The 27712-nt window shown below is 39.6% G+C and overlaps 1 protein-coding gene across 4 annotated transcripts in view; it reads left to right on the top strand.

The window, feature by feature from the left end:
* XRCC4 (X-ray repair cross complementing 4) overlaps positions 1-26117 on the top strand; it is a 188336-nt gene extending 162219 nt beyond the window's left edge. For all 4 annotated transcript variants that reach the window (XM_065860956.2, XM_065860955.2, XM_071801747.1 and 1 more), the window contains one exon: positions 24341-26117. In XM_065860956.2, the coding sequence (XP_065717028.1) occupies positions 24341-24449 (109 nt within the window). In that variant the 3' untranslated portion in view covers positions 24450-26117. The remainder of the gene's footprint in view (positions 1-24340) is intronic.
* Positions 26118-27712: the final 1595 nt, after the last annotated feature.

Raw genomic sequence — 27712 nt, 5'->3', positions numbered from 1 at the left:
TCATCTTAAACCTGCTTTTCATCCTTGAACATGGCTGACATACTATTAACGTACAGCTTCATCTTCATGGTAATTCAGTAACTAGCAACAGCACCAGCTTTGGTGAGTGTTTATCCAGAGTCTAGACATTTTATATGAGTTTAGGGCTCACTTCTGTGTTTTATAAGGCAGGCGAACACACCTTCTTTGGTCTTGTGGTAGCATGGCGGGTGCGTTGGCTGTGTGCAGTTCTGCCTAAACAATCTCCAGAATAAGCAATCTGCTGGTGGTTTATCTGAAACTGTGGTTCAGCAAATACTACAGAGGTGTATCAGCCTCCACCTGTGGACAGGAGTAGTGGGAACATACCTATCACTCAGTAACTCAGCATCACCACATATAGTTCAAGTAAAAGCTGTCACACGAAGACATTAGATGGTTGGATAGAATGGCTTTCTTTTAGTCTTTAAGAAGATTAAGTGCTGTTTTTCCTTCTTTGGTCTGAACTTTGAGGAGAGACAGTAGTCCAAAAAAAGAAGGAATATGATAAAATGCCTTATAACATGAACCATAGTAAATAGGTTTGTTGGAAAAAAAACACAGGTGAAAGTTGTGCCATCCACCTCCCTTTGAAGTGAGGCTTGCAGAAAATCTGTCACAGAGCTTTCTGAATCAAAAGTTGGTAAATTCAAAAAAAACCCTGAGCTAAATGATAAGCCGATCCTGCCGGGTGCTGACCGTGCAGACCCCAGCCAAACAAAACACGTAAATACAAATTTAACCTTCAAATCTCTGATTAATTCCTTTGATTTCTATGGTAAGTGATTTATTAGACCAGAACCAAGAATGCAACATTTTGGAAGAACAAACCTTGCCAACCTATAAAATGTTTGCTTTAACAAATCGTCTGGGTCAATTTCCTTCCCTTGTCTCCCCAGCGCTCATCAGCCCCTTGGGCATGTGCTTTGTGCTATAAACCCACAAACCATGAACTCTGGGTCCCTGAAGGCACCATGAGACATCAGATCCCATGGATGCTGCACAATATCATCTTTCAGTCTCCTTAATTACCTCTGGTTTAAAGATACTAAAGTGTACAGAAATACTTAGCATTTCTGTGTGGAACAAAGCCTTTGAAATTATACACATTAAACTCAAATACATTAAATGCTAGGTAGCAAAAGTACAGAGGTTTTTTCTGTTTGTTTATTTTTTGAATAATTAATACCTCAGCTGGCTAAACTCACCCAATGTCTTTTCATTCAGTATTGAAAAATTCTCTGCACAGACATTGCTAGGCAGTCAATAATTCAGTAAGACAGTGTTTATACAGTGAAAGTCAGTGTAAAATACATATACAAAATTGCAAACTGGACTAAGTTTCTGTTTACATTAAATACATAAAAAACAGAGTGATTTTAGTTATATTTTCTGTAACACATACAATGTGTGGCCCAGTTCTTATGTGTACATAGCATACACATAACTATTTCCCATTAATGTAATGAGTTAGTAATGCTTTTTAGGAAATCAAGTGCCCGTGACCAAGGACTATGCATAAAGTGTGTTGATGTGAAGTTTATGTGACAATGGTAATGGAGCATGTTTCCCTTTACAGATAAGGATACTTAATATTTATATAGTGCTTTCCATTTTAAAAGCATTTTAGAAACATTAATTAGTGGAAACCTATCAAGGGAAAAATAATCTGAGATGCAGATTCCTATGGGTGAGAGAAACCTTGGACAGCAGTAATGCCAAAAGAGACTTAAAAGTAATAGCTGACAGCAAATTACGCATTAATTTAGAATACTGATTTGACAGCAATAAAGACCAGTTCAATTTTAGTCTCATAAGCAGAGGTCTCTTGTCACTTGGGATGCTGAAGTCTCGTTAGCAGAAAGATATTGACAGCTGGAGAGATGGAGAGAACAGCATACACAGGAAAGGTATTTGGAGCCTGGATTTATAAGGAATGGTTTTATGTTAAATCCATCCAGGCTGGCTAAAGGGCAACAAAGGAAATATCTGATAACTCTTGAAGGGTATCAACACGAAGCAGAGAATGTAATATGAGAAATGGGATTAAGAAAGATGATTTGAAATGAAAAAGAGGTTTGGGGCAATATATTAAGAAATTGTCAGTGATATCTGTTGGCTTGCAAAATAATATTTCCAGAGGAAAATTAAGCAGCATCTCTTCCTTCATTTAAAACTGCTGCAAAAATACAAGTAACGAGGAAGAGTTCTTCTGTAGCGGGAAACAGATTAGTTTGACAGAACTTGTTTCTCTTCACAGTCCTTTGTAAGTATTTATTACTTACTTTGTAAGTAAATGAAGACCCCTCATCTAATACTATATTCTGGAAAAAAACAATGTAAGTAAATAAATGAATTAGCTCATGCATGCAAGAAAGTCAGGACAGCCCTAGATTTGTACACAGAGATAGATGCAAGCACTAAGCCTCTGACAAATTTCTCTTTTAGCTATTGGGGCATCCTGCCTCCTTGTCATTCACCTTGCTTTCTTATAAATGATTTATATAGATAAAAGGTTGTTCTCTATTGGTGCTACCTCATTTTCCCTGTCTGTGCTTCTCGCAATCACACTCTAATATTTTGAGATTAGATGAGCTAAACATGGTATAAGCTGAGATTTCATTAAGGGTGTCAAGATGACCAGTTCAAGTAATACTTATTTTGCTGAGTGGTGTCACTATTCTCATTCAGTAGTTTCTGCTGAAATACGTTACTGTGATTGAAAAACTCATCTTTAGTCTGTGTGGGAAGAATCCTGCAGTATTTTTAGTGCACAGTTTGTATGCATAGAGTGTGGATATGTGCCTCCTCTGCTGCCTGATCCTGCGGTTCTCAAGTGATGCTAAATTATTTGGTCTGTTGTAAGGGAAGGATACAGTTCTCTGAAGCACTGAAAACACCAGAAAACCTAAATCTTATGGTTTAGACACTTAGGAACAAAGCTCTGTTAGCTTTAATGAGTCTGAAAGCATAAATAGGTCACTTAGGTAGAGTGATCCTGTAAGCATAACATGGTAACAGGTTTGTAAAACCTGTGGGAAAGAATATCTCTGACTTTCTGTGTGGCTTCTCCTTCCATCAGGGACAGGTATGAGTTGGGCTCTTCAACTAGTTGAACTATAATAAAAAGGATAATCCTGTCTCTCCCTTAGCAGCAGCAGATTGAAGAGCAGTGCTATGGGAATTTTTCAGTTTCAACCATAGCATTTCATAGCACATATCCATCTTTTGCAAGATCAGTACAGCTGAGTGTATTTTGTAAAAACTCTGCTTATGTCTTTTAATCTGAGCTTGTTGAATTTATTATTCATGGTTTTAGCCACATCCCCTGTTGGGTCAGATTTCCAGCTCTTGTGGACTGTGTTTGCAACTCTTTATAGTACTCGGTACCGTTCTGGTGTTTCTATCTTTCCCTCTCTTTCACTACACACTTACACTAATCAGCCAGGTGAAGCCCAGGTCTTGACTTTTAGGGATGCAGGAACTGCAAAAGCACGAGGTGTCAAGGAGCAGAGAATCTGGTGGTCCAGACTGTAAGTCACGTGTAAATCTGCTGGTACTGGTAGCTGGCCAAAGGTGGGAGCCATCGTAGCCTTATATTCAGTTCCAGAAGGACAGGGAACTGCTGGAGAGAGTCCAGCGCAGGGCAACAAAGATGCTGAAGGGAGTGGAGCATCTCCCGTGTGAGGAAAGGCTGAGGGAGCTGGGGCTCTGGAGCTTGGAGAAGAGGAGACTGAGGGGTGACCTCATTAATGTTTATAAATATATAAAGAGTGAGTGTCATGAGGATGGAGCCAGGCTCTTCTCAGTGACAATCAATGATAGGACAAGGGACAATGGGTTCAAAATGGAACACAAGAGGTTCCACTTAAATTTGAGAAGAAATTTCTCAGTGAGGGTGGCGGAGCCTGGCCCAGGCTGCCCAGGGAGGTTGTGGAGTCTCCTTCTCTGCAGCCATTCAAACCCGCCTGGACACCTTCCTGTGGAACCTCAGCTGGGTGTTCCTGCTCCATGGGGGGATTGCACTGGATGAGCTTTACAGGTCCCTTCCAAACCCTGACATTCTGGGATTCTGTCATTCTGTCATTCAGATCAATGTGTAATGTTTAAAGCCACTGGTTAGATCTATATGGCTGGTGTATAGTAGAACAGACTACTCGTTGCCCCTTCCAGATGCTACAGAACTGATTCCTTATATGTTGTCAAATCATCAGTTAAACCTATTGTGTTTCTTATTTGTCTGGACTGAGTAGAAGCGCATTCTCTGCATGTTTGGGAGAGTTTTAACTCTTTGAATCTTACCGCAGGTTCCTGCCACCAGGAGCAATGAAGTCAGTAGGATTATGATGGTTGAGATTAGCAGAATGAGATTCCATCTGAAGTCCCATCTTTTTTTCTTCAATGTGCAAGATCCTAGCATGCAGAATTACAGTAAAAACACTTGAATCCTCTGAGGCCTCGGGCAGCTTGAAGCAAGTGCTCTCAGAGAAGGCTATTAAGTTTGAGACCTATTAGTGTGACGTACCCCACTGATAACACTCAAGAAGAATAAACTATAAGAAAATATTTTAGTAAACATTTTTGTCCATCCATTACACAAAACAAACCAAAACATGTTGCTGGTGAGATACTTTGTTCAGGCCTTTGTCAAAACAGGTATTTTTTACACCTTCCCCCAGTTATGAGTTAGGGACATCGCTCAGTGAGGTTCTTGAAGGCAAATCCTTGTCAGAATCCACAGGGGATGGTTGTTTCACAATTAGGGTCTGGTGTTGCCTAAATTTCTCCTGGAGGTTTAACTTCCCTGGAAGGTGACCAAAGATTCTTTGCTTTCTGAAGCTCCTTCTATGAAAGCTGTGGCTGGTGGCAGCAAAAAATTCCATAAATTCATCCATTTAAAGCTCACTTGTGCCAACATGGGTGCAAGTTTGTGCTTTGTCTGTTTCCAGTGATGCATCAACAGAATGTAGAGTGGAAAATAACAATGAAAACCAAGTATTGTTTGCATTGCTGCATATGCATTATGCTATATGCAAGCCGTTAACTGATTTATTACTTTCATCTTTTGCTCTGTAGGTTAAATTAAATCCTTTTGAATGTGTGGTTTTCTTTCAGCTTAAAATGTTACTTTTTCTCTAATGCCTGTGGCTAAATGCAGAAGAAATTTAATGGTAGGTTTGACATAACAGTGAATTCTTTACACTGGTTTGATAATCCCTAACAGACTCTATAGTAGTTTGCATTCACTAATTGTAAAATCCATTACAAATATCTTTTGTTATCTGGAAAAGATATGGTATATGGTTTATTTCCAAAGTTTAAGGCTTCAGGGATGGAAGTTAAATTTTCAAAACTTTTCCTACTTTTTCTAATACAGTTAAGAAAATGCTTTGTCTTATTACTTGGCTGATTTCCTTGAAATGTTGAATTGTGGAATGAGATTTAGTTTAAACAGCTCCAGACCATGCAAGTATTGTGTTAATGTGGATTATTTCAGGAGGAATAAACTGTGTTCCAGTAAAAATACAGCAATAAAATTTGCAACCTACGATTCTTCTTTGATCATTTTAGATTCTTTGGGATTTGATTCCCAGCATTGCAAATTGGGCCAGTAATTGATAGTTCATTGTACTGCCATATAATTCATGTTTTTTGCAAAACCGCAGCAGAGGCATGACTGCCTCCTGGCCGGGGTGAAAGGACCGATTAGGCAACAGGAACTTTGGATCGCTGAACAGCTTCTTCATGCTGGGATCTCACACTCTTGGCAGAGTCCAAAGTCAGAGCAGTTTGTAATCCTAGCTCAGCTGTTTGTGCACCAACAGTAAGGGACTACACCATAGAAAACAGTACCAAAGGGGTAAACAGTAGAAAATTAGGTATGTGGACCCAAACCAGAAGGAATAGGGAAGGAGGTTTGTTCATTCAGAGGAATCCTTATAAAAACGAGTTGATTGATTGCACGATGTGAGGTGCTGAAATATTAGTGCTAATGCAGACTGACAGCACTGGATTTCAGCGGTGCATGGAGAGAGCGGATGGAAAGGAGGCAAAACTGCTCAGTCCTTGGACGTGTGATAAAGGCAGACGCGTTTCTGAAGGCATCTCCTGGCTGTTGCTGCCTGAGAGGTCCATAATCATCCCCACGCTGATCGGAGAGTGTGCGTATGGGGAGGAGAACACAAGTGGAGGATTGTCTGTGAACAGGAGATGCTAACTATTAGTGAAATGCGTCCAGAAAAAGTCAAGCCGCAGGAAATACAACCAATGTGATACCTTTATGGAAAATTAATGCCAACTAATCCAACCGAGTTAAAAATGTGATCTGTCTTTGCTTCAATTATAATCCCTTTAATCAAAAGCCTGCATTTCTTACAGTGTCGTCAGCACAATAAGACTCTGTTTACTAATCTAAGGAAATAGTTATGTCTTTAGAATGAGATTTTTGTATGGGAAACCTGCCACAGTCGCATTAAAGTATTATTCCATACAGCTGTAAACCAAGAAATAGTTTATGGTTCAAATCAAACCTGGTAAATCCCAACCTGGAATTACTCACCATTAGCTGTGTTAGTGAATGCTGTATTCCAAAATAAATTTTTGTCATTTTGTATTATTTTCTATGCACTATATGTCACAAGTGTTTCTGGTGATAGAAACCAAGATACCCTTCTCTCCATTCCAAAACTAACTGAGTTGAAAAATAGCATGTAAGGATGAATTGCTATGATAAACCTATGCAAAGTTATTTTTGCATGTCTTTTGTTGAGGTAACTGCAGTTCTGTTGGAAATTTCCATTAAACTTAAAGCCATGACTGTCCAGATCAGAGGACTGGCTCCAATTAATATGCATTAAATGCTCCTTTAACATACAAATGTATAGAGAAAGGCGTGTTTGATCATTTGGTTTTATTAGATTCTTTTAGTAACTTTCTAGCAGCACAGAAATTCAAGCCTAAGTGATTAATGTACTGAAACAAATAGCTGTAAGTAAAAGATTGTCTCAGAAGAGGCTTTTTATTGACCTTGCAGTTATTGGTTTAATATTTACCTCTAGACTGTCTTTAGTGTATTCACCCAGAAATATGAGTTCAACATATACTGAAAAAGCTGTCAATAAAGGCTGTCCTATGGCAGCAGCAAGCAGAACAACTCATCTGTTCCTTTCTCCAACAAACTCTTCAAAAACAGATTTAACTTGGTGCTTATTATCTGTATTTTTTGTATGCAAACATATAAAATCAATGTCTGTCTTACCTTCACATGTTAGGCAGTTCCCACTATGCAGTGATGTATCTGGTATGTTTTAAATGGAAATATTACTGGCTTTGTTCTGCGAAGGGGAGGATAGTTTTAAAAGCTCGGTTGCAAAGGAGAGTATAATCTTCATTTCAGTTTTTGAAAATGCCAATTTAAAAGCTGTAAACATTCATTTTGCTAGAAATGGCTTGTTGCTGTTATATTATTCCAGATGGACTTCAGACTGACTGAGATACGCACCTGAGTGGTACAAGAGACAAGGGCAGCTGGTTTTGGGTATTGGTCACAACTTCTGTGCTGCACTGAGCAAGATGATTGTGCTTCATTAAATGAAGTCCTGTGTGGGTTTCTTTGTCCCCTGAAGATTAGGCCATGTCTGGCCTAGGTGTAGTATGTTGCAATATTCATTAATATTGGATTTCTGACTTATGCTGAACAGCACCACATACCATTGCAGTTTGTAAGCCTTTTTTAAATGCCTCTTACCAAAAGTTAGAGATTTAAATTTGAGGGAGATGTAACAAATTTCTGAGAATGTTTGTGGTTTAATCTGTAAAATGGTCATGTCTAAGAAAGACCAGAGTACCACTGGTGGCAGGAACATTGCACAACAAATTTCAGGAAGGACAGTAAAGGTCATTAGCCATTTTATCTGTCACAAATAGGAAAAATGCTGTATGTGGGCGACTATAATTAGGTCATTGGTCTATGAACCCAAAGCCCTAGTTTCCCAACGTTTCTTAAAATTAACATGGATGTATATTTAGTATGTATCTTTGATTTGGCTGAAAAACATAGCCAGAAAATTCCCAACTGGCTATACATATAAATAGCTTCACAGACATAGATTATTCCAAGGAGAGTTGGCAAGAACATATCCTCATGAAATTTGCTCAATAGCCTCCAATTTCAAATACCATGAGAATGCCAGGCTTTAAAATACACTCTTGGTGCTACAGAGCTCCCTGAACAGCTGTCATGTAGGATACAAGTTCAGGGGGTCTGTGGACCACAGTTATTTCCTTGGGCTTATTGTGGAGGTAAGATATGGCAAGATGCGATGACTGCTGGAGCCTGGAGGCTGCAAGGGTGGCTGGCAGTTACTTAGCAAACAGACTTCAAGATGTGTTGGAAGAGTCTGTTTCCAAATCTCCTGTTTAAAGGCTGTTTTATTTTTCCCTTGAATGGTAGAGTTGGAATCTGGCCTTGCAAAATAGTCATTGGTGCAGCATGCCTTACTTATCATTGTGTTTTTTTGCAATAATAACAGTCTTACCAGGACTATTCTCTGTGTGAGTTTTCCCAGTAGTCTTTTCTACAGACATCCTGTCAAATCTTTGTGCTAGGGTTGCCATACTCCTTGCTGGGTGTGTTTATTCCCAAGACTGGGGTTTTGATTTTTATTTTTTGTTTTCAGAAGATTCTCTTAATTTCCTGTAGCACAAAGAAGCACCATTAACACAATAACTCAGCAAACCCTTGAGTGATTCTGGGACTCTCCTCCATTAAGGGAGTTCATGTTTAGAAAGGGTAGCTATACATCATCCCTTGGAGGTTCTGGTAGAGTGTGGTGTACATAACCTTTGAAAACTGCCCCTGCCACCAAAAGCTGCCTATTCTATACCTGTCCCAGATCCAGCTTCTCCCAATTTGGACCCATACTGGGTTTATGCCAACCAGCTACTGTGTTCTTGTTTCCGTCAGAGAGAGCACTTGGATTTTGCCATTTGCACCGCTGGACGACGAGGGTGGAAGCAATAAATGAAATTCCTGGAGAGGCACGGTGGGAAATAGGTGTTTTTGGCACTCGTTTGGGACAAGCTGCTTAAGCCACTGCAGCTCAGAGACACATGTGCAATGCGACTATTCTAAACCTGTGCCAATAACAACTTGCTTTTACTGCATGTAGCATGACATCTCCTCACCTCTCTCCAGCAGCCACTTTCAGGCTGCCAGTGCCAGCCTCTCTGTAAATGTGACTTTTGTCCAAACTTGTATTGCTTTGAGTGGTCCTCAAGAGATCCGTACGCTTTTCTCCCTCACCTGGGTTTCTAACACTTTGATTTTTAATCTTCATACATATCAGCATTGAAGTGGGATGGGTGTGATATTGCTGGTGCAGGCAAAAAATGAACGGAGTCCATGGAGCAGCGGAATGTTGTTTTGTGGTGACACGCAGCAGCATTGCGGTGGTGTCTGCCTTGGGGGCCAGGGTAGAAGGCATCTCATGGGCTTCTGTGTCTCTGCGGCTGCTTTTACCTTCTCCAGATCATGGGATGGAGAGAGGGGGGAGCCCCAAAGGCCATTCGCACAATAATGCAATACTGCACAGTATAGTTTTCCTTTCCTTTTTTCTTCTTTTTAAGACATTTTAGCAGCACAGTGGTCCATCAATGTTAGGCTTTGTGGAGGCCAGTGGGGCAGGACAGTATCTTGAGGGAATTTGAATTACCTGGGTTGTTTTATTTTTTCTTTAAAGAAGTGTCTTTGGATTCATTATTCCCTTTATTGATTTGATTCTAACTCTTCGTCTCATATTGATCCGGACTGCTTACAGAGAGTTTCACTAGAGTTTTTATTTTTTCAGCCAACGATTAAAAGACAAAAACCCACAGCTTTGACTTAAGCATCGTTTGTAAGAAGCGCTTTCTAGGAATGGCTAGTTTTATCACATTTTTAGTGTCTAATTTGTGATGGCTGACGTAATCAACACAGAGAAGTGCTGAGGGTGGGTGACTCAAGATTGTGCAGTAGGAACTTTCCTTCCTCTGCCCCCAGGGCTTCATTCCATTTTTGATCCAAACTTCCAAAGAATTGTCCTGAGTGTTCATGCTGTCCTGTTTTTCATTCCACTCTGTAAAAGAGGGATGGCTTCTTTTCCCACCTCTCATTTCTGGAAGTGGAAATGCAGAAATCTTGCACGAAGTATATCCTTTCGTGATTTTCTGCTGTTTAAAGGCTTGAGAAAAACCACGTGGTTTTGATAAAGCCTCCAGCCCAGTTCCAAGCCTTCTGAATCTGCTCATTTTTGTAATTCTGGGAACAGCTCTAGGATGCTTACAGGAAGTGAAATAACATCTTAGCATACAAATTCTGTCTTGGAGCATGAGTATTTCTTTCTGCCTTGCTTTTGTAGCAGCTTTAGTGATCAAATAAGAGTTTTATTCTTTGCATCTTGCCTCCCAACTCTTGCTTCTGTCTGTTGAGCACTTCCTGCTGTGAAGACAGAATCAGTTCAGTGTGCATATCTGTTCATTAAACTGACGTACAGAGAAGAACAGAAGTAGTTTAAGTCCAAACAGCCTCCCTTTCTGTAGATATAGGCATCTTATCTGTGCGCAACAAGTGATACTATGCCCATCAGTTGCTTTTCTATATACTGCATTCTACCCTTTGTGCCTGGGGATAACTTTGTTTTAATTCATTCCCGAAACAGTCTCATAGGCTGTAGATTAACACATTACTTTTGTTTTGTTGAGGTTTTTTTGCCTAACAGAGGAAAGTAGTCTTTAAAAAAAAAAAAGGGCAGCAATTGTCAGCAGCCAAAGTCATTAATACTGGTTTTGTCAAAGTCTCAGTTGTTCTTCATATGCCACGCTGATTTATTCACCGTTTGGCCACACCTCCTCTTTGCTGGAGACAAGCAGATGTAACACAGATAGTACAGATGGCACTTTAACGCTCCTAGATCCGAAGCTGGGGTTTTCTTCTGCAGTCTTTCCTGGCTCAGTTATGCATCTCCACCAGAGCTCCATCACATTATCTAGGTCTGTTATGTGGGCCTTTGTGGTACTCTCTGTCACAAGGCTTTAATGCACCTGGCCCCCCAGTGAAAGAGAAAAATCTTATTTCCAGTTCAGGTTCACTATTGACTGACAGTTGTGGTTTCATGGGATATTTGAAACAAACAGGTAATGTGTCTTCTATGAGAGATCTGCCTCCTGGTGCATCCAGTTCAGGACGATTTTCACCATCACAGGGAGCTTCGGCTGAGAAGCTATAACTGGGTTGATGTATAGAATTCAAAGAGCGTCTGGATGACACTCATAGTGATGTGGTTTAGTTTTAGGTCGTCCTGCGAGGAGCAGGCTCAATGGTCCTTATGGGTCCCTTCCAACTTGAGATATTCCAGGACTCTGTGATTCTAACTCCTGTGGGCATCAGAGGAAACACACATCAGAAGCCACATTGTCAGTGCCACTGTCCATACCATACTGAACTTTCATACAGATAGGATGTAAAATGAACCTTTTTTTTTTGGCGGTTCAATGTTTTCTATAATCACAAAGCTTGTGCGACTTGGGAGTGTGTGTGTAGGGCATTCTCATCATCACTGCTTGTTTTGCAAGCAGCTGTAGGAAAAACTTTAGGCAGAATATGTTCTGCTGATAAAAGGCAGTATTCAGGCTACACCTAATGACTCATTATTATTTTATATTATTTCATTGCTTCCTCCACAATGGAACATGTCTCTAGCCTAGAAAAACAGAAACGATTGATAAAATTTAAATGAACGCTCTTCCCAGACCTCTTAAATTTCTCATACACCACCCCACCAAGGGCCTCAAGGCCCTTGTGATATTTTTTCACTAGTAATATGCAAGGGTGCAAGACAGGTCCCTTCCTGAAGAATTGCTGTGAAATGACACATAATTTTATTGGTGTTTCAGCATTCTGCACTTAAGTGGTCTGTTTCCTTGGTCTCATTGCATTCTCAACAGAAAACGGCTTGTAGTCTTTTTGTTCTAGAACAGAGAATACATGAACTCTAAAGAATTACATTAAGCTTGAAGCTTGACAGTTTGACAGTACGAAACCCTCATCATAATTGCATTCATCAGTTCTCACCAGATTTAGAATGAGCTTTTATTACTGCTGCCTGAATATCTTATTACAATTAGCAATACCAAGTACGAAGCCATAGTGGCCAGTGATTTATTTCAAAAGCTATGTGGGTTATTAAACAGCTACACTGTTAAACAGCCTTCTCAGTTTGCTGCTTTGTTCCAAATATCTACCTTGTATTGTGATTCTTGCAGGGATCAATATCAAGTATTTTATTATTTCATTAATGTTTCTTTAAAATGTTCTCATAATTAAAAAAAACGTGAATGGAATCAATATGTCAGCACCTGTTAATTTCTGTATTGATTCTGTTGTGTGCTTTGCATAGAGACAGACATTTACAATGAATGTACCTGACAGAATAATGCAGAAGCAATTACATACAACGTGAACACACAAATGACACCATTGACGTGTAACCAGTGAGTAGGATGTGCTTTGGGTTTGTTTTCTTGCTTGTGATTTGTTTCAAAACCTACACACAACCAGGACAGTCTTGTTTGTTTGGGTTTTGTTCTGTCATTAGTTTTTGAAAGATAAAAAGCAATAAGATGGACATATACTTCGGACTACTGTTTTCTAGTGAGTTCAGTCATGTCTGGGGGGAAAAGAAAGGCAAAAAGGTTAAAAATACAGTCCGCTCACCTCCTGCTAAGTCTTGTCAGGCTGATGTCAGTGTGTTGTGAACAAAGAACATATACAAAGAAAAAAAAAGCCAGTGGGGAGACTCCCATCTTTTATGACCAGACCTATAATCTTTAACAGGCAAGAGTATATGTGTGTATGTACAATACAGTCAATTGTTATGCTGCACGTTGTTAGTAATAAAACTCTTTGGAAGATTCACTGGGGGATTAGGAGGGCTGAGTGCCAGCAGTGTCATGGAGGGAACTGCAGCTCACCCTGTGCTGTGCTGGAACAAGAGAAAGCGGGAACTCTTCACCCCCAAGATGAGCTTTGGTAATTCCATGTGCAACCGTGTAAAAGGTGCCAATGACTTAGTCTGGCTCTGCTCTGAGAGAAGCTGATTTTATTAAAAAGAGAGCTAAGCTAAACTCGAGCTGAAAGTCCAGGCTTCAGACTGAATTATGAAAAATTATTCTTTTTTTTTTTTTCCTAATAATAGATGTTTTCTGCCTGACGGGTTTATTGGGAAATTTTTCAAACAACCATTTTTATTTATAACAGTGCCATTTTTTTTTTTTTTTTTAAAAAAAGGGGAAAAAAAAGCAGCTTTTAAAATGACTAGGTCTTTTAAATTGTTTGCATCCATTTCCACTATCTGAACTGCTCATTCTGACCGCCAGAGTTTCTGCCAGGGCTGGGGCGGTTCTGTGCTGTGTTACAGAAGGGAACTCATCTCCGTCTTGCTCTTTCACTTTCTCTCCCTCTCTCTTTTTTTTTGCAAAGATACCTATTTCAGACAGAATCAAGATTCAAAATCTTAAAACTGTCACAATTTATTTAACAGAAGATAGTGACATCTCTGGGATGCTGGACTATAAACCTACTATTGATTCTTATTTTTTCTCTGGAAAGAAAAAGTGGAGACATCAGGCAAAGAGATGTACCTGAAAAATGTGTGTTGCTCTTTTCCTGTTTCCCATTACTGTAGTGTGGATAAAATCAGATGAGTTTCCAATAAGTGGACCTGTTACCGACAACCTGAGATGAAGGTGCAATTCCATTTTGAGTAATTCATCTGTACAGCACTCTGGGTTGTTTTAGAAAGGCAGCATCTGTTTCACAGGTACACCATTATTATTCTACTCTGATTGACATACACCTTCTCCTAATAAAGTCCCAGTTGCCCACCCGTATGGTGCTCCCTTTTCTCTTAATGCATTTGTAAGATAAAAAAGTCCTTTAGAACATTGTGCTGAAACTCACAAAAAGGCCAAGTATCTAAATTTGTCAGTGGTGCAGCACCAGCACAATTATCAAGGCTCTCTGTGGATTAAAACTGTATAAAGTTTGTGGTTTGAATGCTGGTTTGAACCAGACCAGTACAAGAAAACTTTTGTGGAGGTACTTCAGGTTTATACTAATATATCACAACTGAAGATAAAATCTGGCTTTGACTGTGGAACTGAAAGTGCTTTTTTTAAAAAAAATATATATTGTACATCGGTATCTAATAAAATTTGTTATGTTTTCCCCCCTTTTTTTTTGTATTCTATGTTCTCTGGTGTTTTTTTTTCCTATCCCTGTGTAATACCTGTGGAGATCCTTCAAGATTTGGAGAATATTAGGAATTTACATGGGCTCAGGGGGAACAGGACAATTTTGTGAAAGAGAAATATTCTGAATGTTAGACAGAAATGTTACATAGAAATTAACCCTGGCTCAGGAAGCCTCTGCACTGCAAATGATCAGAAGCTAGAAAGGCACTTTGTACTCTTTGAAGAGCGTCTGCTCATGGCTGCTGTTGGAGAAGGTTGACCTAAGGACAGCTGTTCCCACATCTGGTAAATTACCTTTCTCATTACCTGTTCTAGATTGGCTGACATGGCCTCTTTCTTCATTGCAGTAAGATTTTCAGCCCAGTCCAGGTCACAGTGACCAAAACTGCTGAATATGTTTTAGTTATGGTGCGTGTGAAATAAAACTTGCAGGTGTCCAAAGCAGGAGGTGATCTCTCCAAGAAAGGGTGGTGTGGATGGGCCCACATTAGCCCAAAGGAGTGTGTGACACCAGGGTTGCACATTCTCGTGGTTGCATTTGTGCGTCTGGTTAGTAGTCTTGATAAGCCTGACAGTCCACCCTCATATGTCTAAATTGTGTCCAAGACCCTGCTCCTAATTTCGTGACTAAGCGTCTCTGAAATCCTAAACCTGAAAAGAAACATCTGGTACAGTGACTTGTGGTGTATGGGTTCCCTGAAACTGTGTTTATATTCATGGAAAGGTAGTAATCAGAAATTTCCTTTTAAAATACAGGGTTAGTTGCTGTCTTTCAGCTTGCTGTGTTCATTAATTTGTGTCTTGTAACTCCTGTCCGTTGGTCATCTCAGTTCCTTTTTCAAAACGAAGACGGGTAAGCTGCTAATGCACAGATAATGTCTTGACTGGTGGCCATTCTGGGCTCCCCACTGTTCCACCTTTGGGGAGAGATCTGCAGCAATCCCAGCATGGTCACAGCCTGATAGAGGGTGGCTGATGCTGGTCTAACACCAGTTAGGTCTCCGACCTTTATTACTGCAACACTGGGGGAGGTCCCGGCATGTATGAGTAAGCAGAAACTGTCCCTTGATCCTGGTACAACATATATACAAACTGTTCCACCCGAAAACAAAATCTCTGCAATGTAAGGAGCTAAAGAATCTTTCTGTGAATGTGAGCGTTTACAGAAATAAAAAGTAGAGAGTCTCATTAGGGAGAAAAGAACACTTCACATAAGAACTTTTGTGAAAGAAACACAGAAGGCCAGTCCCGTCCCTTTGGTTAGTTGGGGTTTTGTTTGTTTTGGAGATGATAGTACAACCTTTCTTAAAAATATTATAGTCTGTGCTCTTTTGCAGCATTTATCCAACAAATAATGACTTGGTTACTTGCTCTATTGTTAAATGCTTCTGGTAAAGCACTTACTGCAGATATTGCTGTTTAGGCAGACCCTGTGAGCTTGAATGGATGGAGACCAGTTGGGGTTTCGGAGGAGAAAAAGCAGCTTTTGAAGCCTGATATACAGGCTGTCTTACAGAGATTGCATCATAAGCTGCAGATATTTCCTGCTTCATATAATAATAAAAGATTTATTTTGAAAGTGGCTTCTTTACTGCATAGACTTTTTAATCAATGGGCTCTCTAAAGGAAAGATTGTTGAAGCATCTTAACCACATGTCCAACCTAAAATTAATTGTTAGCAGCAAGTTAAGAAGTTTGGGAGTCAGAGCCAGAGTCTTCGGCCCACATTCATTCGCCTTTTGCACCCCAAAGTAAGAAATAAGGTTGGCATGAAGTGGGCAAAGTATCTCTTCTCAACCCTGGAGGGGTCTCAAGGATGGGTAAAGTATGATGGAAATATAGGGGAGAAAAACTTCAGTTTTAGCCGGAAAACACTGGCTGTCGCAATGTCCGGCTCTGTTCTGCCTCAGTCAACTGTACCTATTTTTAATTTTTTCCTTGTGTTTTCACAGGGCTGGATTCCCTCATCTCTTTTTTTCCTCCCCCCGCTTTGTTTTTTGGTACTGTGTTTGAACATGTTTCAGCTCCCACAGATGTCACTGTGTGCAGGGGTTTGATCTTAAATATCAAAGGTTTGATCTTATTTCAGAAAAGTGTGAATTAATTCAGATCTGCGGCTGGTGGCGGGGCAGGAGGAACATAGCAGAAGCCGAATGGGAGTCTAGAGACAGCAGAAAGGAAAGCACAATTCTTGGTACCGAAACAATTTTATATTCAATAGAAGCCTATTAGAGACCTATTAGAGGCAGAAAAAAAATCTCATTCTACTTTATCTGCTCTACCTTAACTTGTAAATTGAAGCCTGCTCCCAGTTTACTCAGTTCACTGCTCCCAGATTTATTAACAACTCATTGCCACTCTTTCTAAGTGCATTTTGTCATTAGAAAACATATATACATGAGTCATATCCATATGCTGTACTGATCCAATGTGGTTTTCTGCAATAAGCTGATTAAAGTGAACGATCCAAAACCTGCTGAGCAGATCTGTGGATAATAGGTAATCTGGGCAGTAATAGTTTTCTGCTGCTGCCCAGGTATACGTGTACAAATTGTTCAGCAGGGAGAAAGAATTTGCTTAATACAGTCATGGGAGTTTTTGAAAGGTCATTTTTAGGATTGCATCTGGGGATTCCCCTACATTCTTCTGAGGAAAGGATGTTTTTAGCTACACCCAGTAATTTGGTAAAGATATCAGAGTACCATATTCTAGTACTCAGAGGGAACTTTCCATCACACAAATGCTGGGCTAATCCATTTTTCTTTAAGAATAAGTGTAATTTTATTAATTTTCAAAGTTGTGGGTTTCATTCTGTAGCAGTCAATGCAAAAGGTGGACCAGAGAGTTGCAGGTTGAGGCTGTGGTTCAGGAGGCTTTGTAAGCACGTGCTTAAGTTTAAGCAAGGTCTTGGCTCCTGTTGAAGTCATTGGGGCTTAAACAGCCACCCAGAGCCTCAGTACTGAAAGGAGTGGAAAAGACATTGAATATCTGAAGGACAATTTGGGTTTTAGTGTTGCTGGATTTTCCTCCCGTTAATTGCTCTTATTATTATAATTTGAATCAACGTGGTTTTGCGCTTGTAGCTGCCATCTGCAGGCTTTAGATTTTCGGGTGGAAAATGCATCTCTCCATCTCAACCCCTTCTGTCCTCAGGGACAGCACATGCAGGAGCACGAGGACATACATTTCCTATGTGAGAAATTGGTTCAGGGATTTTTATTTGCCCCCTTAGGTCTCTGGGTTCTGTTTATGATCACCCTGAGGGGATGAGAAAGGGTTAGGGAGAGAGAGCAGCTCCAGGGTTCTGGAAAGGGTTATGACACAATTTAGCCAGCACTGGTGTTATATAAATGTATATGTGATAAATAGAGCTTAACAACTATGAGAAATGGCTTCTAGCATTTGCCAATAAATTTGCAATGTACTGGATTTAGGAAAGACCTTGACGAAATTCCTAAACAAACTAAGTTTTCCTTTACTGTGTACTCTCGTAGTTATGATTAAGAGATTTGTGTTTCTTTCCCAGTGAAAGCAGTGGTGCTAGCATGTTCCTCAAAGTGAATGTGGTCTAGTTTATTTAAGCAAGACTAAGTTTAAGTGGAAATGAGCCACAGAAATGTGTGCTACTTGTCTAAAACAAACATGGCTCAGGCTTTTCCTTATAAGCGACATATATTATTACATTTTTAAGTAGATCTTTGTTAGTGAGCATCGGAAGTGCGTTCGATCAGATTGCTAAACTGGAATTTTCTTTTTAAATAAGGACCTGCACTTGTGCCAACTGAAGTTATTTTGGAATTTGCAACTGAACAGATACAAGTCCCTAAAAAAGTACTGTCAGCATTGTTCCTTTACATGATGTGCTGTCTGTGCAGCCATTCTAGACATTACATATGGTTTTGTGAGGATCTTTAGATCATCTGTTCCACAGGACTAAAAAAATAGAGTGTACAATTAATAACATTTGAGAACTGATCTAGACTAGTCATTGGAGGTTATATCAATATTGAAAGTTATATCAGTAAAAGACGTAATATGAGTATCTTCTCAGTGTGGCAGATTCATTTGTGAGTTTGTTCTTGCTGCAATCACTGTATCAATTTCTGCGGTGTTTTAAGGGATTCCCAGTTCACTTTTCACCCTCTGAAGGAATCCAGGGATTTGTAAAGAAAGAACAACTGGTATAAGCATGAATCAAAATTATCCCCCATTTATAATTTCTAGTTCTACAAAACAAAGAGTGGTACTTGCAAGGGCTTAAAACAGTGTGTAGCAATTGCCCTGCTTTTTGAAGTTTTGCTGTAAGTTTTGGGGTTTTTTTTTATTCATTTGTTTATTTATTATTTATTTGTTTAGAGGGATTTCCAGACTTATCTTCCTGCACAGTGGTTGTGATGCACACAGGTGCAGTTTCAGCTTGGATTTCAGCCAGAGGTAGAAGCTTATTAAGGAACATCGATTCCTTGGCTGAACACTAAACCTGCGGTTGCTGCATTGAAAATATTCTTCATTAACTGTGTAATTGAACAAGATTATGATTATTATTATTGGTAGTGTTATTATTATTAGTCTACTGACCTTAACTGAGACTAGACTGTAATACGCTGGGCACAGGAAAATGCCACACATGGAAGGTTCTCTAAGAGCGATGGAGATAGCATCTCTTAAGTTAGAAATCACTCTTTTCAGCTATTTCTTGAGTATTTTTCTTCCCTCTGTGAGCTTTTGTTGGGACCAGGTACTGCTTAGGCTCTGAAGATCTATGACACCATCACTCTCTTCAGATGATTGAAATTCGCAGAAAAAACTTCAGTTTCTTCACTAACATAACTTAGGGAAAAGTCAATCAACTGTAATTTCAGTTGATGAAGGTGATTGTCTCCAACAAGTTCTTCATGACTTGCTGGGGTTTACATTTTCCAAGATCAATTAGAAATACATGGGTTTATTTTCATATTGTTTCTATGAATAAGTGCCAGGGTAGACTATATCTGGAAGCTGAATACTCATAATACCGCCAAAACCTAAACCAAATTATTGCGTTTCATTTTCCATTTTAAATAGTATTAAAAAACAAACAAACAAACAAAACCCTTTAGAATTTACCTTATATTGTAGTTGTAGTATTTCTCTAAAGGGGAATATCATCATGTTTTTAACCACATGTAGTTTCAATTTAGTCTGCTTAGCTTTGAAGAGGTCTCTCTGCACATAGTGTTCCTGATGCATCTATTCTCATAGGAGGCTTTTCCTCCTCCTCCGTTACACCATTTCTTTTTCTTTTCATGGTTGAACTTTCCTGGTTTGGGCCAGTAGCCACAGGCAGTCCATATGATGTCTTCCAAGAGCTCAAACCATGGGGCATTGGTTATTAAGGCCAAGGTTTTATATATAGCCATGAGCTTTACTCAAAGCTCATTTCATAATCCTTCCTCAATAACAAAGGCTGATGAGTACCTTCCTTCTGAGGACTTTCTCTGAAGGTGATGTTTCTGCAGTCAAGACATCAGATTACTCATAAATCAAAGAATCCAAGTTTTTCTCTAGGCGTGGACTAAAGATACCATCCCTGGAGCACAAGTGTTGCTCTGAACTCCTGCCCTGTCAGACGCGATGTGAGTGTTTGTTAGAGTTTGAGGTGCACCGCCTTTGCTCCTGTGCTAAAGCTGTAATGACTACCAATGCTCTTTTTATGAGCTGCTGCTGCCACCAGTTTTTATGATACCAAAGACAGTATATATCAGATTATAGCCTCAGTTAATATCTACTCATGGTATTAAGCCTTCACTTTTTTTCCGATTAATGACAACAATGAACCACTAAACCAGACCAATATATATACACACTGAGAAATTCAGCCTTTTCCTAAAACACTGCTACACTTCTTCTGAAAGAGTTGAAATCTCCTCTCTTAGTGAAATGCCAGCCTTTGATTGGAACTGATTCTAATTACTAAATAATGAGGAAAATAATGCAATGGTCCAAGGACACCAGTACACCTCCTAGATTACTTAAGTTTCTTGAGAAACTTTTACAGCTCTGTTAATTTATCAGGCTATTTCTCTTTTCTAGTCCCATGAGAGTTGCTCAAGAACAAAAATTTGAGTAAAATCGTAACCACAATGTGCTGGGATGACAGTACAAGCACAGCTAAGTGCAAGAACCTTTCATCTTTCCAGCAAGAAGTACCTCAAGAAGAGCAGTTGTGCTGATGTTGCATCCTCTGACCTGGTTTTCCTTCAGCACAACTACAGCTTCCTTGATCTTTTTGCCCCTAGGAAGCTCTTTTTCATTGTGTCATTTGTAGGTGTCACATAGGAAATTATTTTCTACTTCATATTGCTCACAAACATTGTCTTGTGGAAGTGCCCATCCGTTGCAGCAGGAACAGTGTTGTGCAGATCTTCTTTGGGATTTGCGTGAACTCAGGAATAATTCACCACAAGAAACAAATGTGAGTCGTCCATCTGTCCTACTGCATTTTCTCCCGAGCTTTGCAAAGCTATTACCCTGCGTGGCTTTGAGTTTCTGTGCTGTGTAGTTAAGTACTGCAGCGTTGCGTGTCTTCTCTTTCTTATGGCTCTCACTTAGCTGTGGAAAGAAATATCAAGTAATGTAACCACTTTCTTCCAAATCTTGGGCCAGAATCTCAGCTGGTGTAAGTCAGCAGAGCTCCACCGACATTATTAGTGCTCCAGTGATTCACACCAGCTGTGGATCTGTTCTTCTGTCTCAATTTATGAAGGGCTTGAACTAAATGTCAGGAAATATGAAATGATCTCTTATAGTCAGCAGTTCTCCAGATGTGTTAATAGAGTTAAAGTTTACCAGAAGGCAAGACTTCAAAAAGTGATCCAACAGAAGAATAAACTTGCAAGAAGAATGCCTTACTTACAGGCTTTCTGGCAAGAAACAACTATACAGCTCACTGCAATTTAAAGAAATTAACTCAGTTATGCATCAGGATATGGTAATACAGCTTCAGTGAGAATCCAAGATTCAAAATAATTTCACAGCACAAAGCAAGCTTTTGGTATTCAGTGAGTAACTGGCATGCAAATAGGAATCATCAAGTCTTAAAACCAAAATTAAGTTGCTTATGAACTTCATGTAAAGAGCCTAAATTCTTTGCGAGTGTAGTTGGGTTTATTCACAGGCGTGGTTTTACAGCTTTTGGAGATTAAATGAGAACCATGTTGTTACAAGAACACGGAAGCTTAATAGTTCTAGCTGCGTAATGTTAAAACTCAACAGTGATTTGGTTTATGGATGTGAACTCATGTATAGTGTTGAAAACATTTTAGCCTATGAGGATAAAATTGTTGACATTGTTTAAGCACTGTCAGGCTTACTTTTCAAAATCAGAAAATGCTGGAGTAGGTGAAACCTCAAAGTCAACATATGTGATGTCTCAGAAATCTTTTAGTCTTATATGCCTAGTTTTATATGCATAGTCTTATATGCCTATGTGCCATATGAGCATATGCTGTAAAAAAGACTTCTAATACCTGAAATAGCCTGTAGTGGTATAGAAGCCTTCACAGCCTAATTTATTTGCCCGTGAGATCCTCCAAAATTAAGTAAAATTATTAACCTGTGGCTCCACACTGTGTGATTTACATGTGTTTTCAGTGGAGACTTAACACTTTAGATAGACCTGCAAAGGTAATAAAACAATAAGTAAATTTGAGCATCACACTGTGATAGGGTATGCTAACAATAAAAAAAAAAAGTAAGGTACAAATAAGTTGATTGCTAGCAAACAGAGCAGCATGAAGTGATCTGATCCTGCTGGCCAGAGGTCATTAGCTAAGGGTCTGATTCAGGCACACATTTATTTCACAGTTAGTGCAGGTGACTTTTGATGAGGCACACATCTGCCTAGGCGTCTAGGAAAAAAATTACCTGGCTACGATTTATTCAGACATGAAGGAAAGTGGTTTGGAAGATTTTGCAGAGGAAGCTAGCAAGTTTTCAAGAGAAAGTAACTATCATAATCTGAATATACCAGTACATTGAATTTTAAGTTGTTTGCAGAACTGGAGTGATGGATAGAGCAGTGAGAAAACCCTTATGAATACTGGAGAGCTCTTAGGAAGTGACGGCATCCAAGACTCAGCATTTACTGGGCTTTTGGTGATTCCCCAGGAGCATGGAGGGCTCCACGTCGAAATGAAAACTGTTCTTCAGGTCCCCAACAGGAAACGTCGTAGTGAGAGCTCTGAAACTCCAGGGGATTGTCAAGCTTGAAGTGTAAGAGGCTATGGATCACGCAGTGGCTGGAGTCTTAGGATGCCCTATACTGAAGTCTTAGGATGCCCTATACTGAAGTCTTAGGATGCACTATACTGAAGACCGTAGGGTTTTATAAAAACTTCTGCTCCCTAGAAATTCCTAGGTAGGGGTTCTGGAAAACTTGATTCTGAATCTGTTTGAAAACAAATTTAAAAAGAAAAAAATTGCTGAATTTCACTAACTGTATTGGCCCTATAAATCTCTTCCTCATGTCCAGCCTGAATCTCCTCTCCTTTAGTTTAAAACCATCACCCCTTGTCCTATCACAACAGCCCCTGCTGAAAAGTCTGTCCCCATCTTTGTTATCGGCCCCTTTTAAGTACTGAAAGGCCACAATAAGGCGTCCCCAGAGCCTTTTCTTCTCCAGGCTGAACACCCCAGCTCTCTCAGCCTGTCCTCACGGCAGAGCTGTCCCAGCCTCTCATCATTTCTGTGGCTCCTCTGGCCCCTCTCCAACAGGTCCATGTGTGTCCTGTGCTGAGGAACCAGAGCTGGACACAGGACTCCAGGTGGGGTCTCACCAGAGCGGAGCAGAGGGGCAGAATCACCTCCCTCCACCTGCTGCTCACGCTCCTTTTGATGCAGACCAAGATACGATTGGACTTCTGGGATGCAAGTGCACATCGTCAGCTCATGTCCAATTTTCCATCCACCAGTACCCCCAAGTCCTTCTCCTCAGGGCTGCTCTCCATCCCTTCATCCACAGCCTGGATTGATACCAAGGATTGCCCTGACCCAAGTGCAGGACCTTGCACTTGGCCTGGTTGAACCTCATGAGGTTCACATGACCCCATTTCTTGAGCTGGTGCAGGTCCCTCTGGGTGGCATCTTTACCAAAAAGATCTCTCGAAGAGAAAGGAGAAACAGTGAACATGGGCTCTTGGCAAATGCCAGCAGCTCCTATAGCTAAGAGACATTTAAGTAAAATACTTCGATGAGGACAATCAAAATAGTGCTAAATAGGACTGATTGATGCAGAGTAGCATGTTATTCAATGTAATGGGTTTCTGATTCAGCTGTGAATTTTTCAGGTAGGACTCTGCTGTCCAGCTGTCTGAGGGCAAACCCACACCTCAGCATACGCATATCAGTGAATGGCGAGTGCTTCTATTTGCATACATATGTAGGAAATGTAAATATAACATACATACAGGGGAAGGCCTGGGATTTGGAAGTTCCCTCATACCTGGATTCATGTATTGTGGAAGGATTTTCTTTATTTGTCTTTGGGTTTTTTTGCTCCACTGTTCAGAAAGAGGCTTGCACCGTTGGGGCATGGACATTCGAGACAACTCTGTCTAATTCTTCATATGCATCTGTGTCAAACTGTTGGACAACAGACATATGCATAGCACCAGGGAGAAAAAAAGAGTGCTTAACAGAGCATCAGCCTGTGCAGTAGTAGATTATCAGATCCTTTGTGTGCTTCCTGCATTTGTTCTGCCCTCCCTAGCTCTTCATGTGGAAATTTTGGGTGAAGTGGTCATTCTCACGGTCCTAAAAATTGTAACAAAATAGCTGAAGCCTTGACATTTACAAGCTGAATTTCATCCGTTTGTTTTGCCTTTGCCAATCTCAGCAAGTACTTAGGTCTTACAAAAAGCACTTTTCTCTTACATGTAACCTTAACAAAAAGCTCAAAATACACTATTAAGTGGTTTGCTTGGTGTTGTGTATGTTGGAATTGTTTATATCTGAATCTAAATTTGCTTCAAATCTCTTTGTTTTATATTTCCAGACCTGATCTGGCCTCACAGAAGACATCGGACAAGCATTCCCTGGATGTGATGTCTCTGGAAACACTGGAAAACACTTGTGAGCCAGAGGACCTCTTTGATGACATCTAGTTGTGTGTTGGCTGAGAAACCAGGAGACTGAACCTTTGTAAAAAGCTTTGTTTTAGACACTGAGCTGAAATCTTTACTCTGAGGTGGTATTCAATGACGTATTGCTCTAATCCTCTTGCACTGCACTTGTCCACATTCTTCACTATGGGGTTGTAGACCCTTGGCCTGCTAGGGTTGATTTGTGACGGCCTTGAAATCTGTTTAGCCTCTGAGTAGATCTTTTGTCATGTGTATATGGGAGAGGAGAGCACCATCATAGCATTTTCACATCCTCACATTCTCTGGCTGCTGATTGTGTCCAAGGATCAACTGGTCTCCAGCTGTCCCCAGAGACTAAGTCAGATGTAAAGAAGATTAAGGCTTCCACTGTACTTACCTTATATACTGCTCCTTTCTTAGAAGCTCAGCTTAGATGTGGTCTAGCTAAATTATCATATCTTCAACTGTGATTGAGATAGGGCTTACTAAACTGTAAGTTTTGAATATCTTCTGATGTGAAGCATCCAAAGAAATGCTCTTTCACTTTTTACTTGAAGGTTTTCTGTGGCATTATGCATTAATAAGGTATTTTTGCTTTTGGGAGTAAAGTGCTTATAAAGTCAGTATTGACTCTATTTTAATCTTCTGTAGACACCCATAGCCTTTAAAATTGTTGGTTTTGATACTTCGTCATTTTTGTAAGGTGATTTATAAAAAAATAAAACGCATTCTAAAAATACTTCATTTTTGTTTGTATTTACTTAGCTACCCTATGAGTAAACGGACTAGTTAGCGAATTGTTTTCCTGCCTAAAGCTGATGCATTCTTTAGATTTGAAGCTTCCTCAAAGAAAAATTTAGTAACATGTATTTACCTCCAGTGGTCAAAATCAAATGTACAGAACTAAACATGCATGTCAGGTCTCTGCTTTGCAATTTTAAGAGCCTGAATCAATTCTAATTTAAGGCAGTTTTTCCATCTCAGAAAGGATGTGATCCAACAAGGTTTTTAAACATGTGAGTAATCCCATTGCAGTCATTGCAATCCCATTCTACTCTCTATGGTTTGCAATGGTCCTTGGAAGCTACTTGGTATTTTTGAAATGGCAGTTTATTTAGGCCCTGATTCTGCCAAAATTCAATCCTATATTTTACTAAAAGCATCCGTGTCAATATTTGCAGGATCAGGGCCTCATTTAAGAACCTACATGTGGATTTGGGAATATTATATTTAAGCATTCCTTTCTGAAAAACATGGTCACAGCATTTTAAATTCACAAAGGACTTTGGGACAATGTTATAAATCACACAGTGAAAACATGAATGGCCAAAATATTTTGCTTGCGACAAAGGCTCTATGCCTGAGAAATGATGGGACCACAAAAGACCTATTCATTCACCCATTCATAGACATTGCCTGATTTAAAATCTTCCAGTGCTGATCTGACAATGCTTTCAGCAAAACCTTGTATGTAGTCTCAGTTTTAATGTGAAAATGTTCCATGACTTAACTCGAAATACCAGAGCTTGGTTTAATTGTACCTGTAGCAGAAAATGAAGGTAAATGGAGCTGAACATCCCGTGAAACTCCACTTTTAAGAGACTGTTGGTTTCTAATAGTAAAGTGTTGTTACATAAACAGGAAATGTTGTACACAGATTGCAGATGTAATAAAGTCTGCCAGAATGTTTCTTCTTTTCTCTTTTTTTGAGGTCTATATAATAGAATCAAGCCAGCAGTTAAGCAGAAAATTACATGATGATGGATACATACGTTGGACTGTGTGAGCACAGGTGTGTTATCAACTTCATGTGGCATTGGTAGGAGCCAGTTTCCAGTCAGCCCTGACTGTTTCTATACTCATGGACACCTCCTCTTCCTTTGAAGCCAACTTAAAATATGTCAGTTTCCACAGCCATGTGAGAAGTGTTAGCTAAATGCTCCTTTCTGAAGATTTATGTGAGAAACTATTGTTTTTCTGTTTATAAGATTCCGTTTTCCGGTTTATTTGGAAGAGGGAAAACACACCAAAGTGAGCACAAATTATTTGTGAGAGCAGAGGTAGTATTGTAAAAGCTTCAGAAAATCAGTGAAAATTCTTTGTGATGCATATTTGTCCACAAGAAGTGGGGACATCCACTTCATCCTCAAACACATTCATCCCTATGCATTGAAACACACCCAATGGCCTTTAGTGACCAAGACAAGTAGTATCTCTTTCAAACTAACCTGTGATGTTTGGGAAGGGAACTCAGTAATAACACCTCATAACATATTTTTTTAAAAAGCTACTAAAATTGATGTGGTACTCAGTGCCGCTTGGTTAAGTCTCTGAGAAAAGCTGGGGTCTTTGCAGTCCATCCATGCCAATGGATTTCCTGCTGCAGGAGCTTTCCAAACCCTACAGAGCAGAAGGGTTCCCTTGTGGGTCAATAGACAGTGTTCCTATTTGTATATCAAATATAATGTTCACATATTTCACAATGGTATAATATCTCCTAGTTTATGCTCATGCTGTGATCCACCATAACCTTCTGATTCTTATTTGGAGTTATGGATGACACAGTAATGTCATTCTCCATTGCGAACATCCAGACCATTAATGAAAACATTGAACAGTGCTGGACTTCAGCCTCACTCCATTTGTCCTTTACTTAGTAGAGCTACTAAACTTAGACTTACTTTGTGAGCATGGCTTTCTAACTCACCTTTTGGAAGACCATGTTTTCCAGACAAGCCTTAAAAAATGTCACATAAAATAGCCTGACATGAGATGTCAGTCTATCACTTTTCCCCTGTCCAAAGTATTTCAGTGGTGACAGAAGACAGAATAGAGAAACATGCCCACTAAAGACAGGAAATTAACCAAAGTTACGAAATGCAGATAAAATTTATAAGGCCATCCTTAATTAATACTTGTCTTTGATATTTTTCTGCAAATGATTTCCCAGGTAATTTTCTACTTCAGTTTAAACTGTAGTTTTGGAGAAGATAAAGCATGTTGTTTTACAGGAAGAAAACCGTGCTATCTTTCATTAAAGATTCAGACTCATCTAGAGTTTTATACTTGTAAGGTAACTACTTAAATGGAATGTGTGTTTTTATACATAACAATTTGTCCTTTGAGATCTGTGTTTATCCAGCAAATTTTTAGTTAAAAAAATACTTACAATTTTTTTTTTTTTTTTGAGAAAAAAATTGTTCTGAACCAAAAAACCTTTTTTGTTTTCCTTGAGGAAGATAATGTTTTGGCAACCTATACCACTATTTTCACTACCTTCTCAC

The sequence above is a fragment of the Patagioenas fasciata genome, chromosome Z (genome assembly GCF_037038585.1).
Source record: "Patagioenas fasciata isolate bPatFas1 chromosome Z, bPatFas1.hap1, whole genome shotgun sequence".
NCBI lineage: Eukaryota > Metazoa > Chordata > Aves > Columbiformes > Columbidae > Patagioenas > Patagioenas fasciata.
The sequence above is the reverse complement of the archived record's forward strand: the minus strand, read 5'-3'. Positions and strand labels throughout refer to the sequence as shown.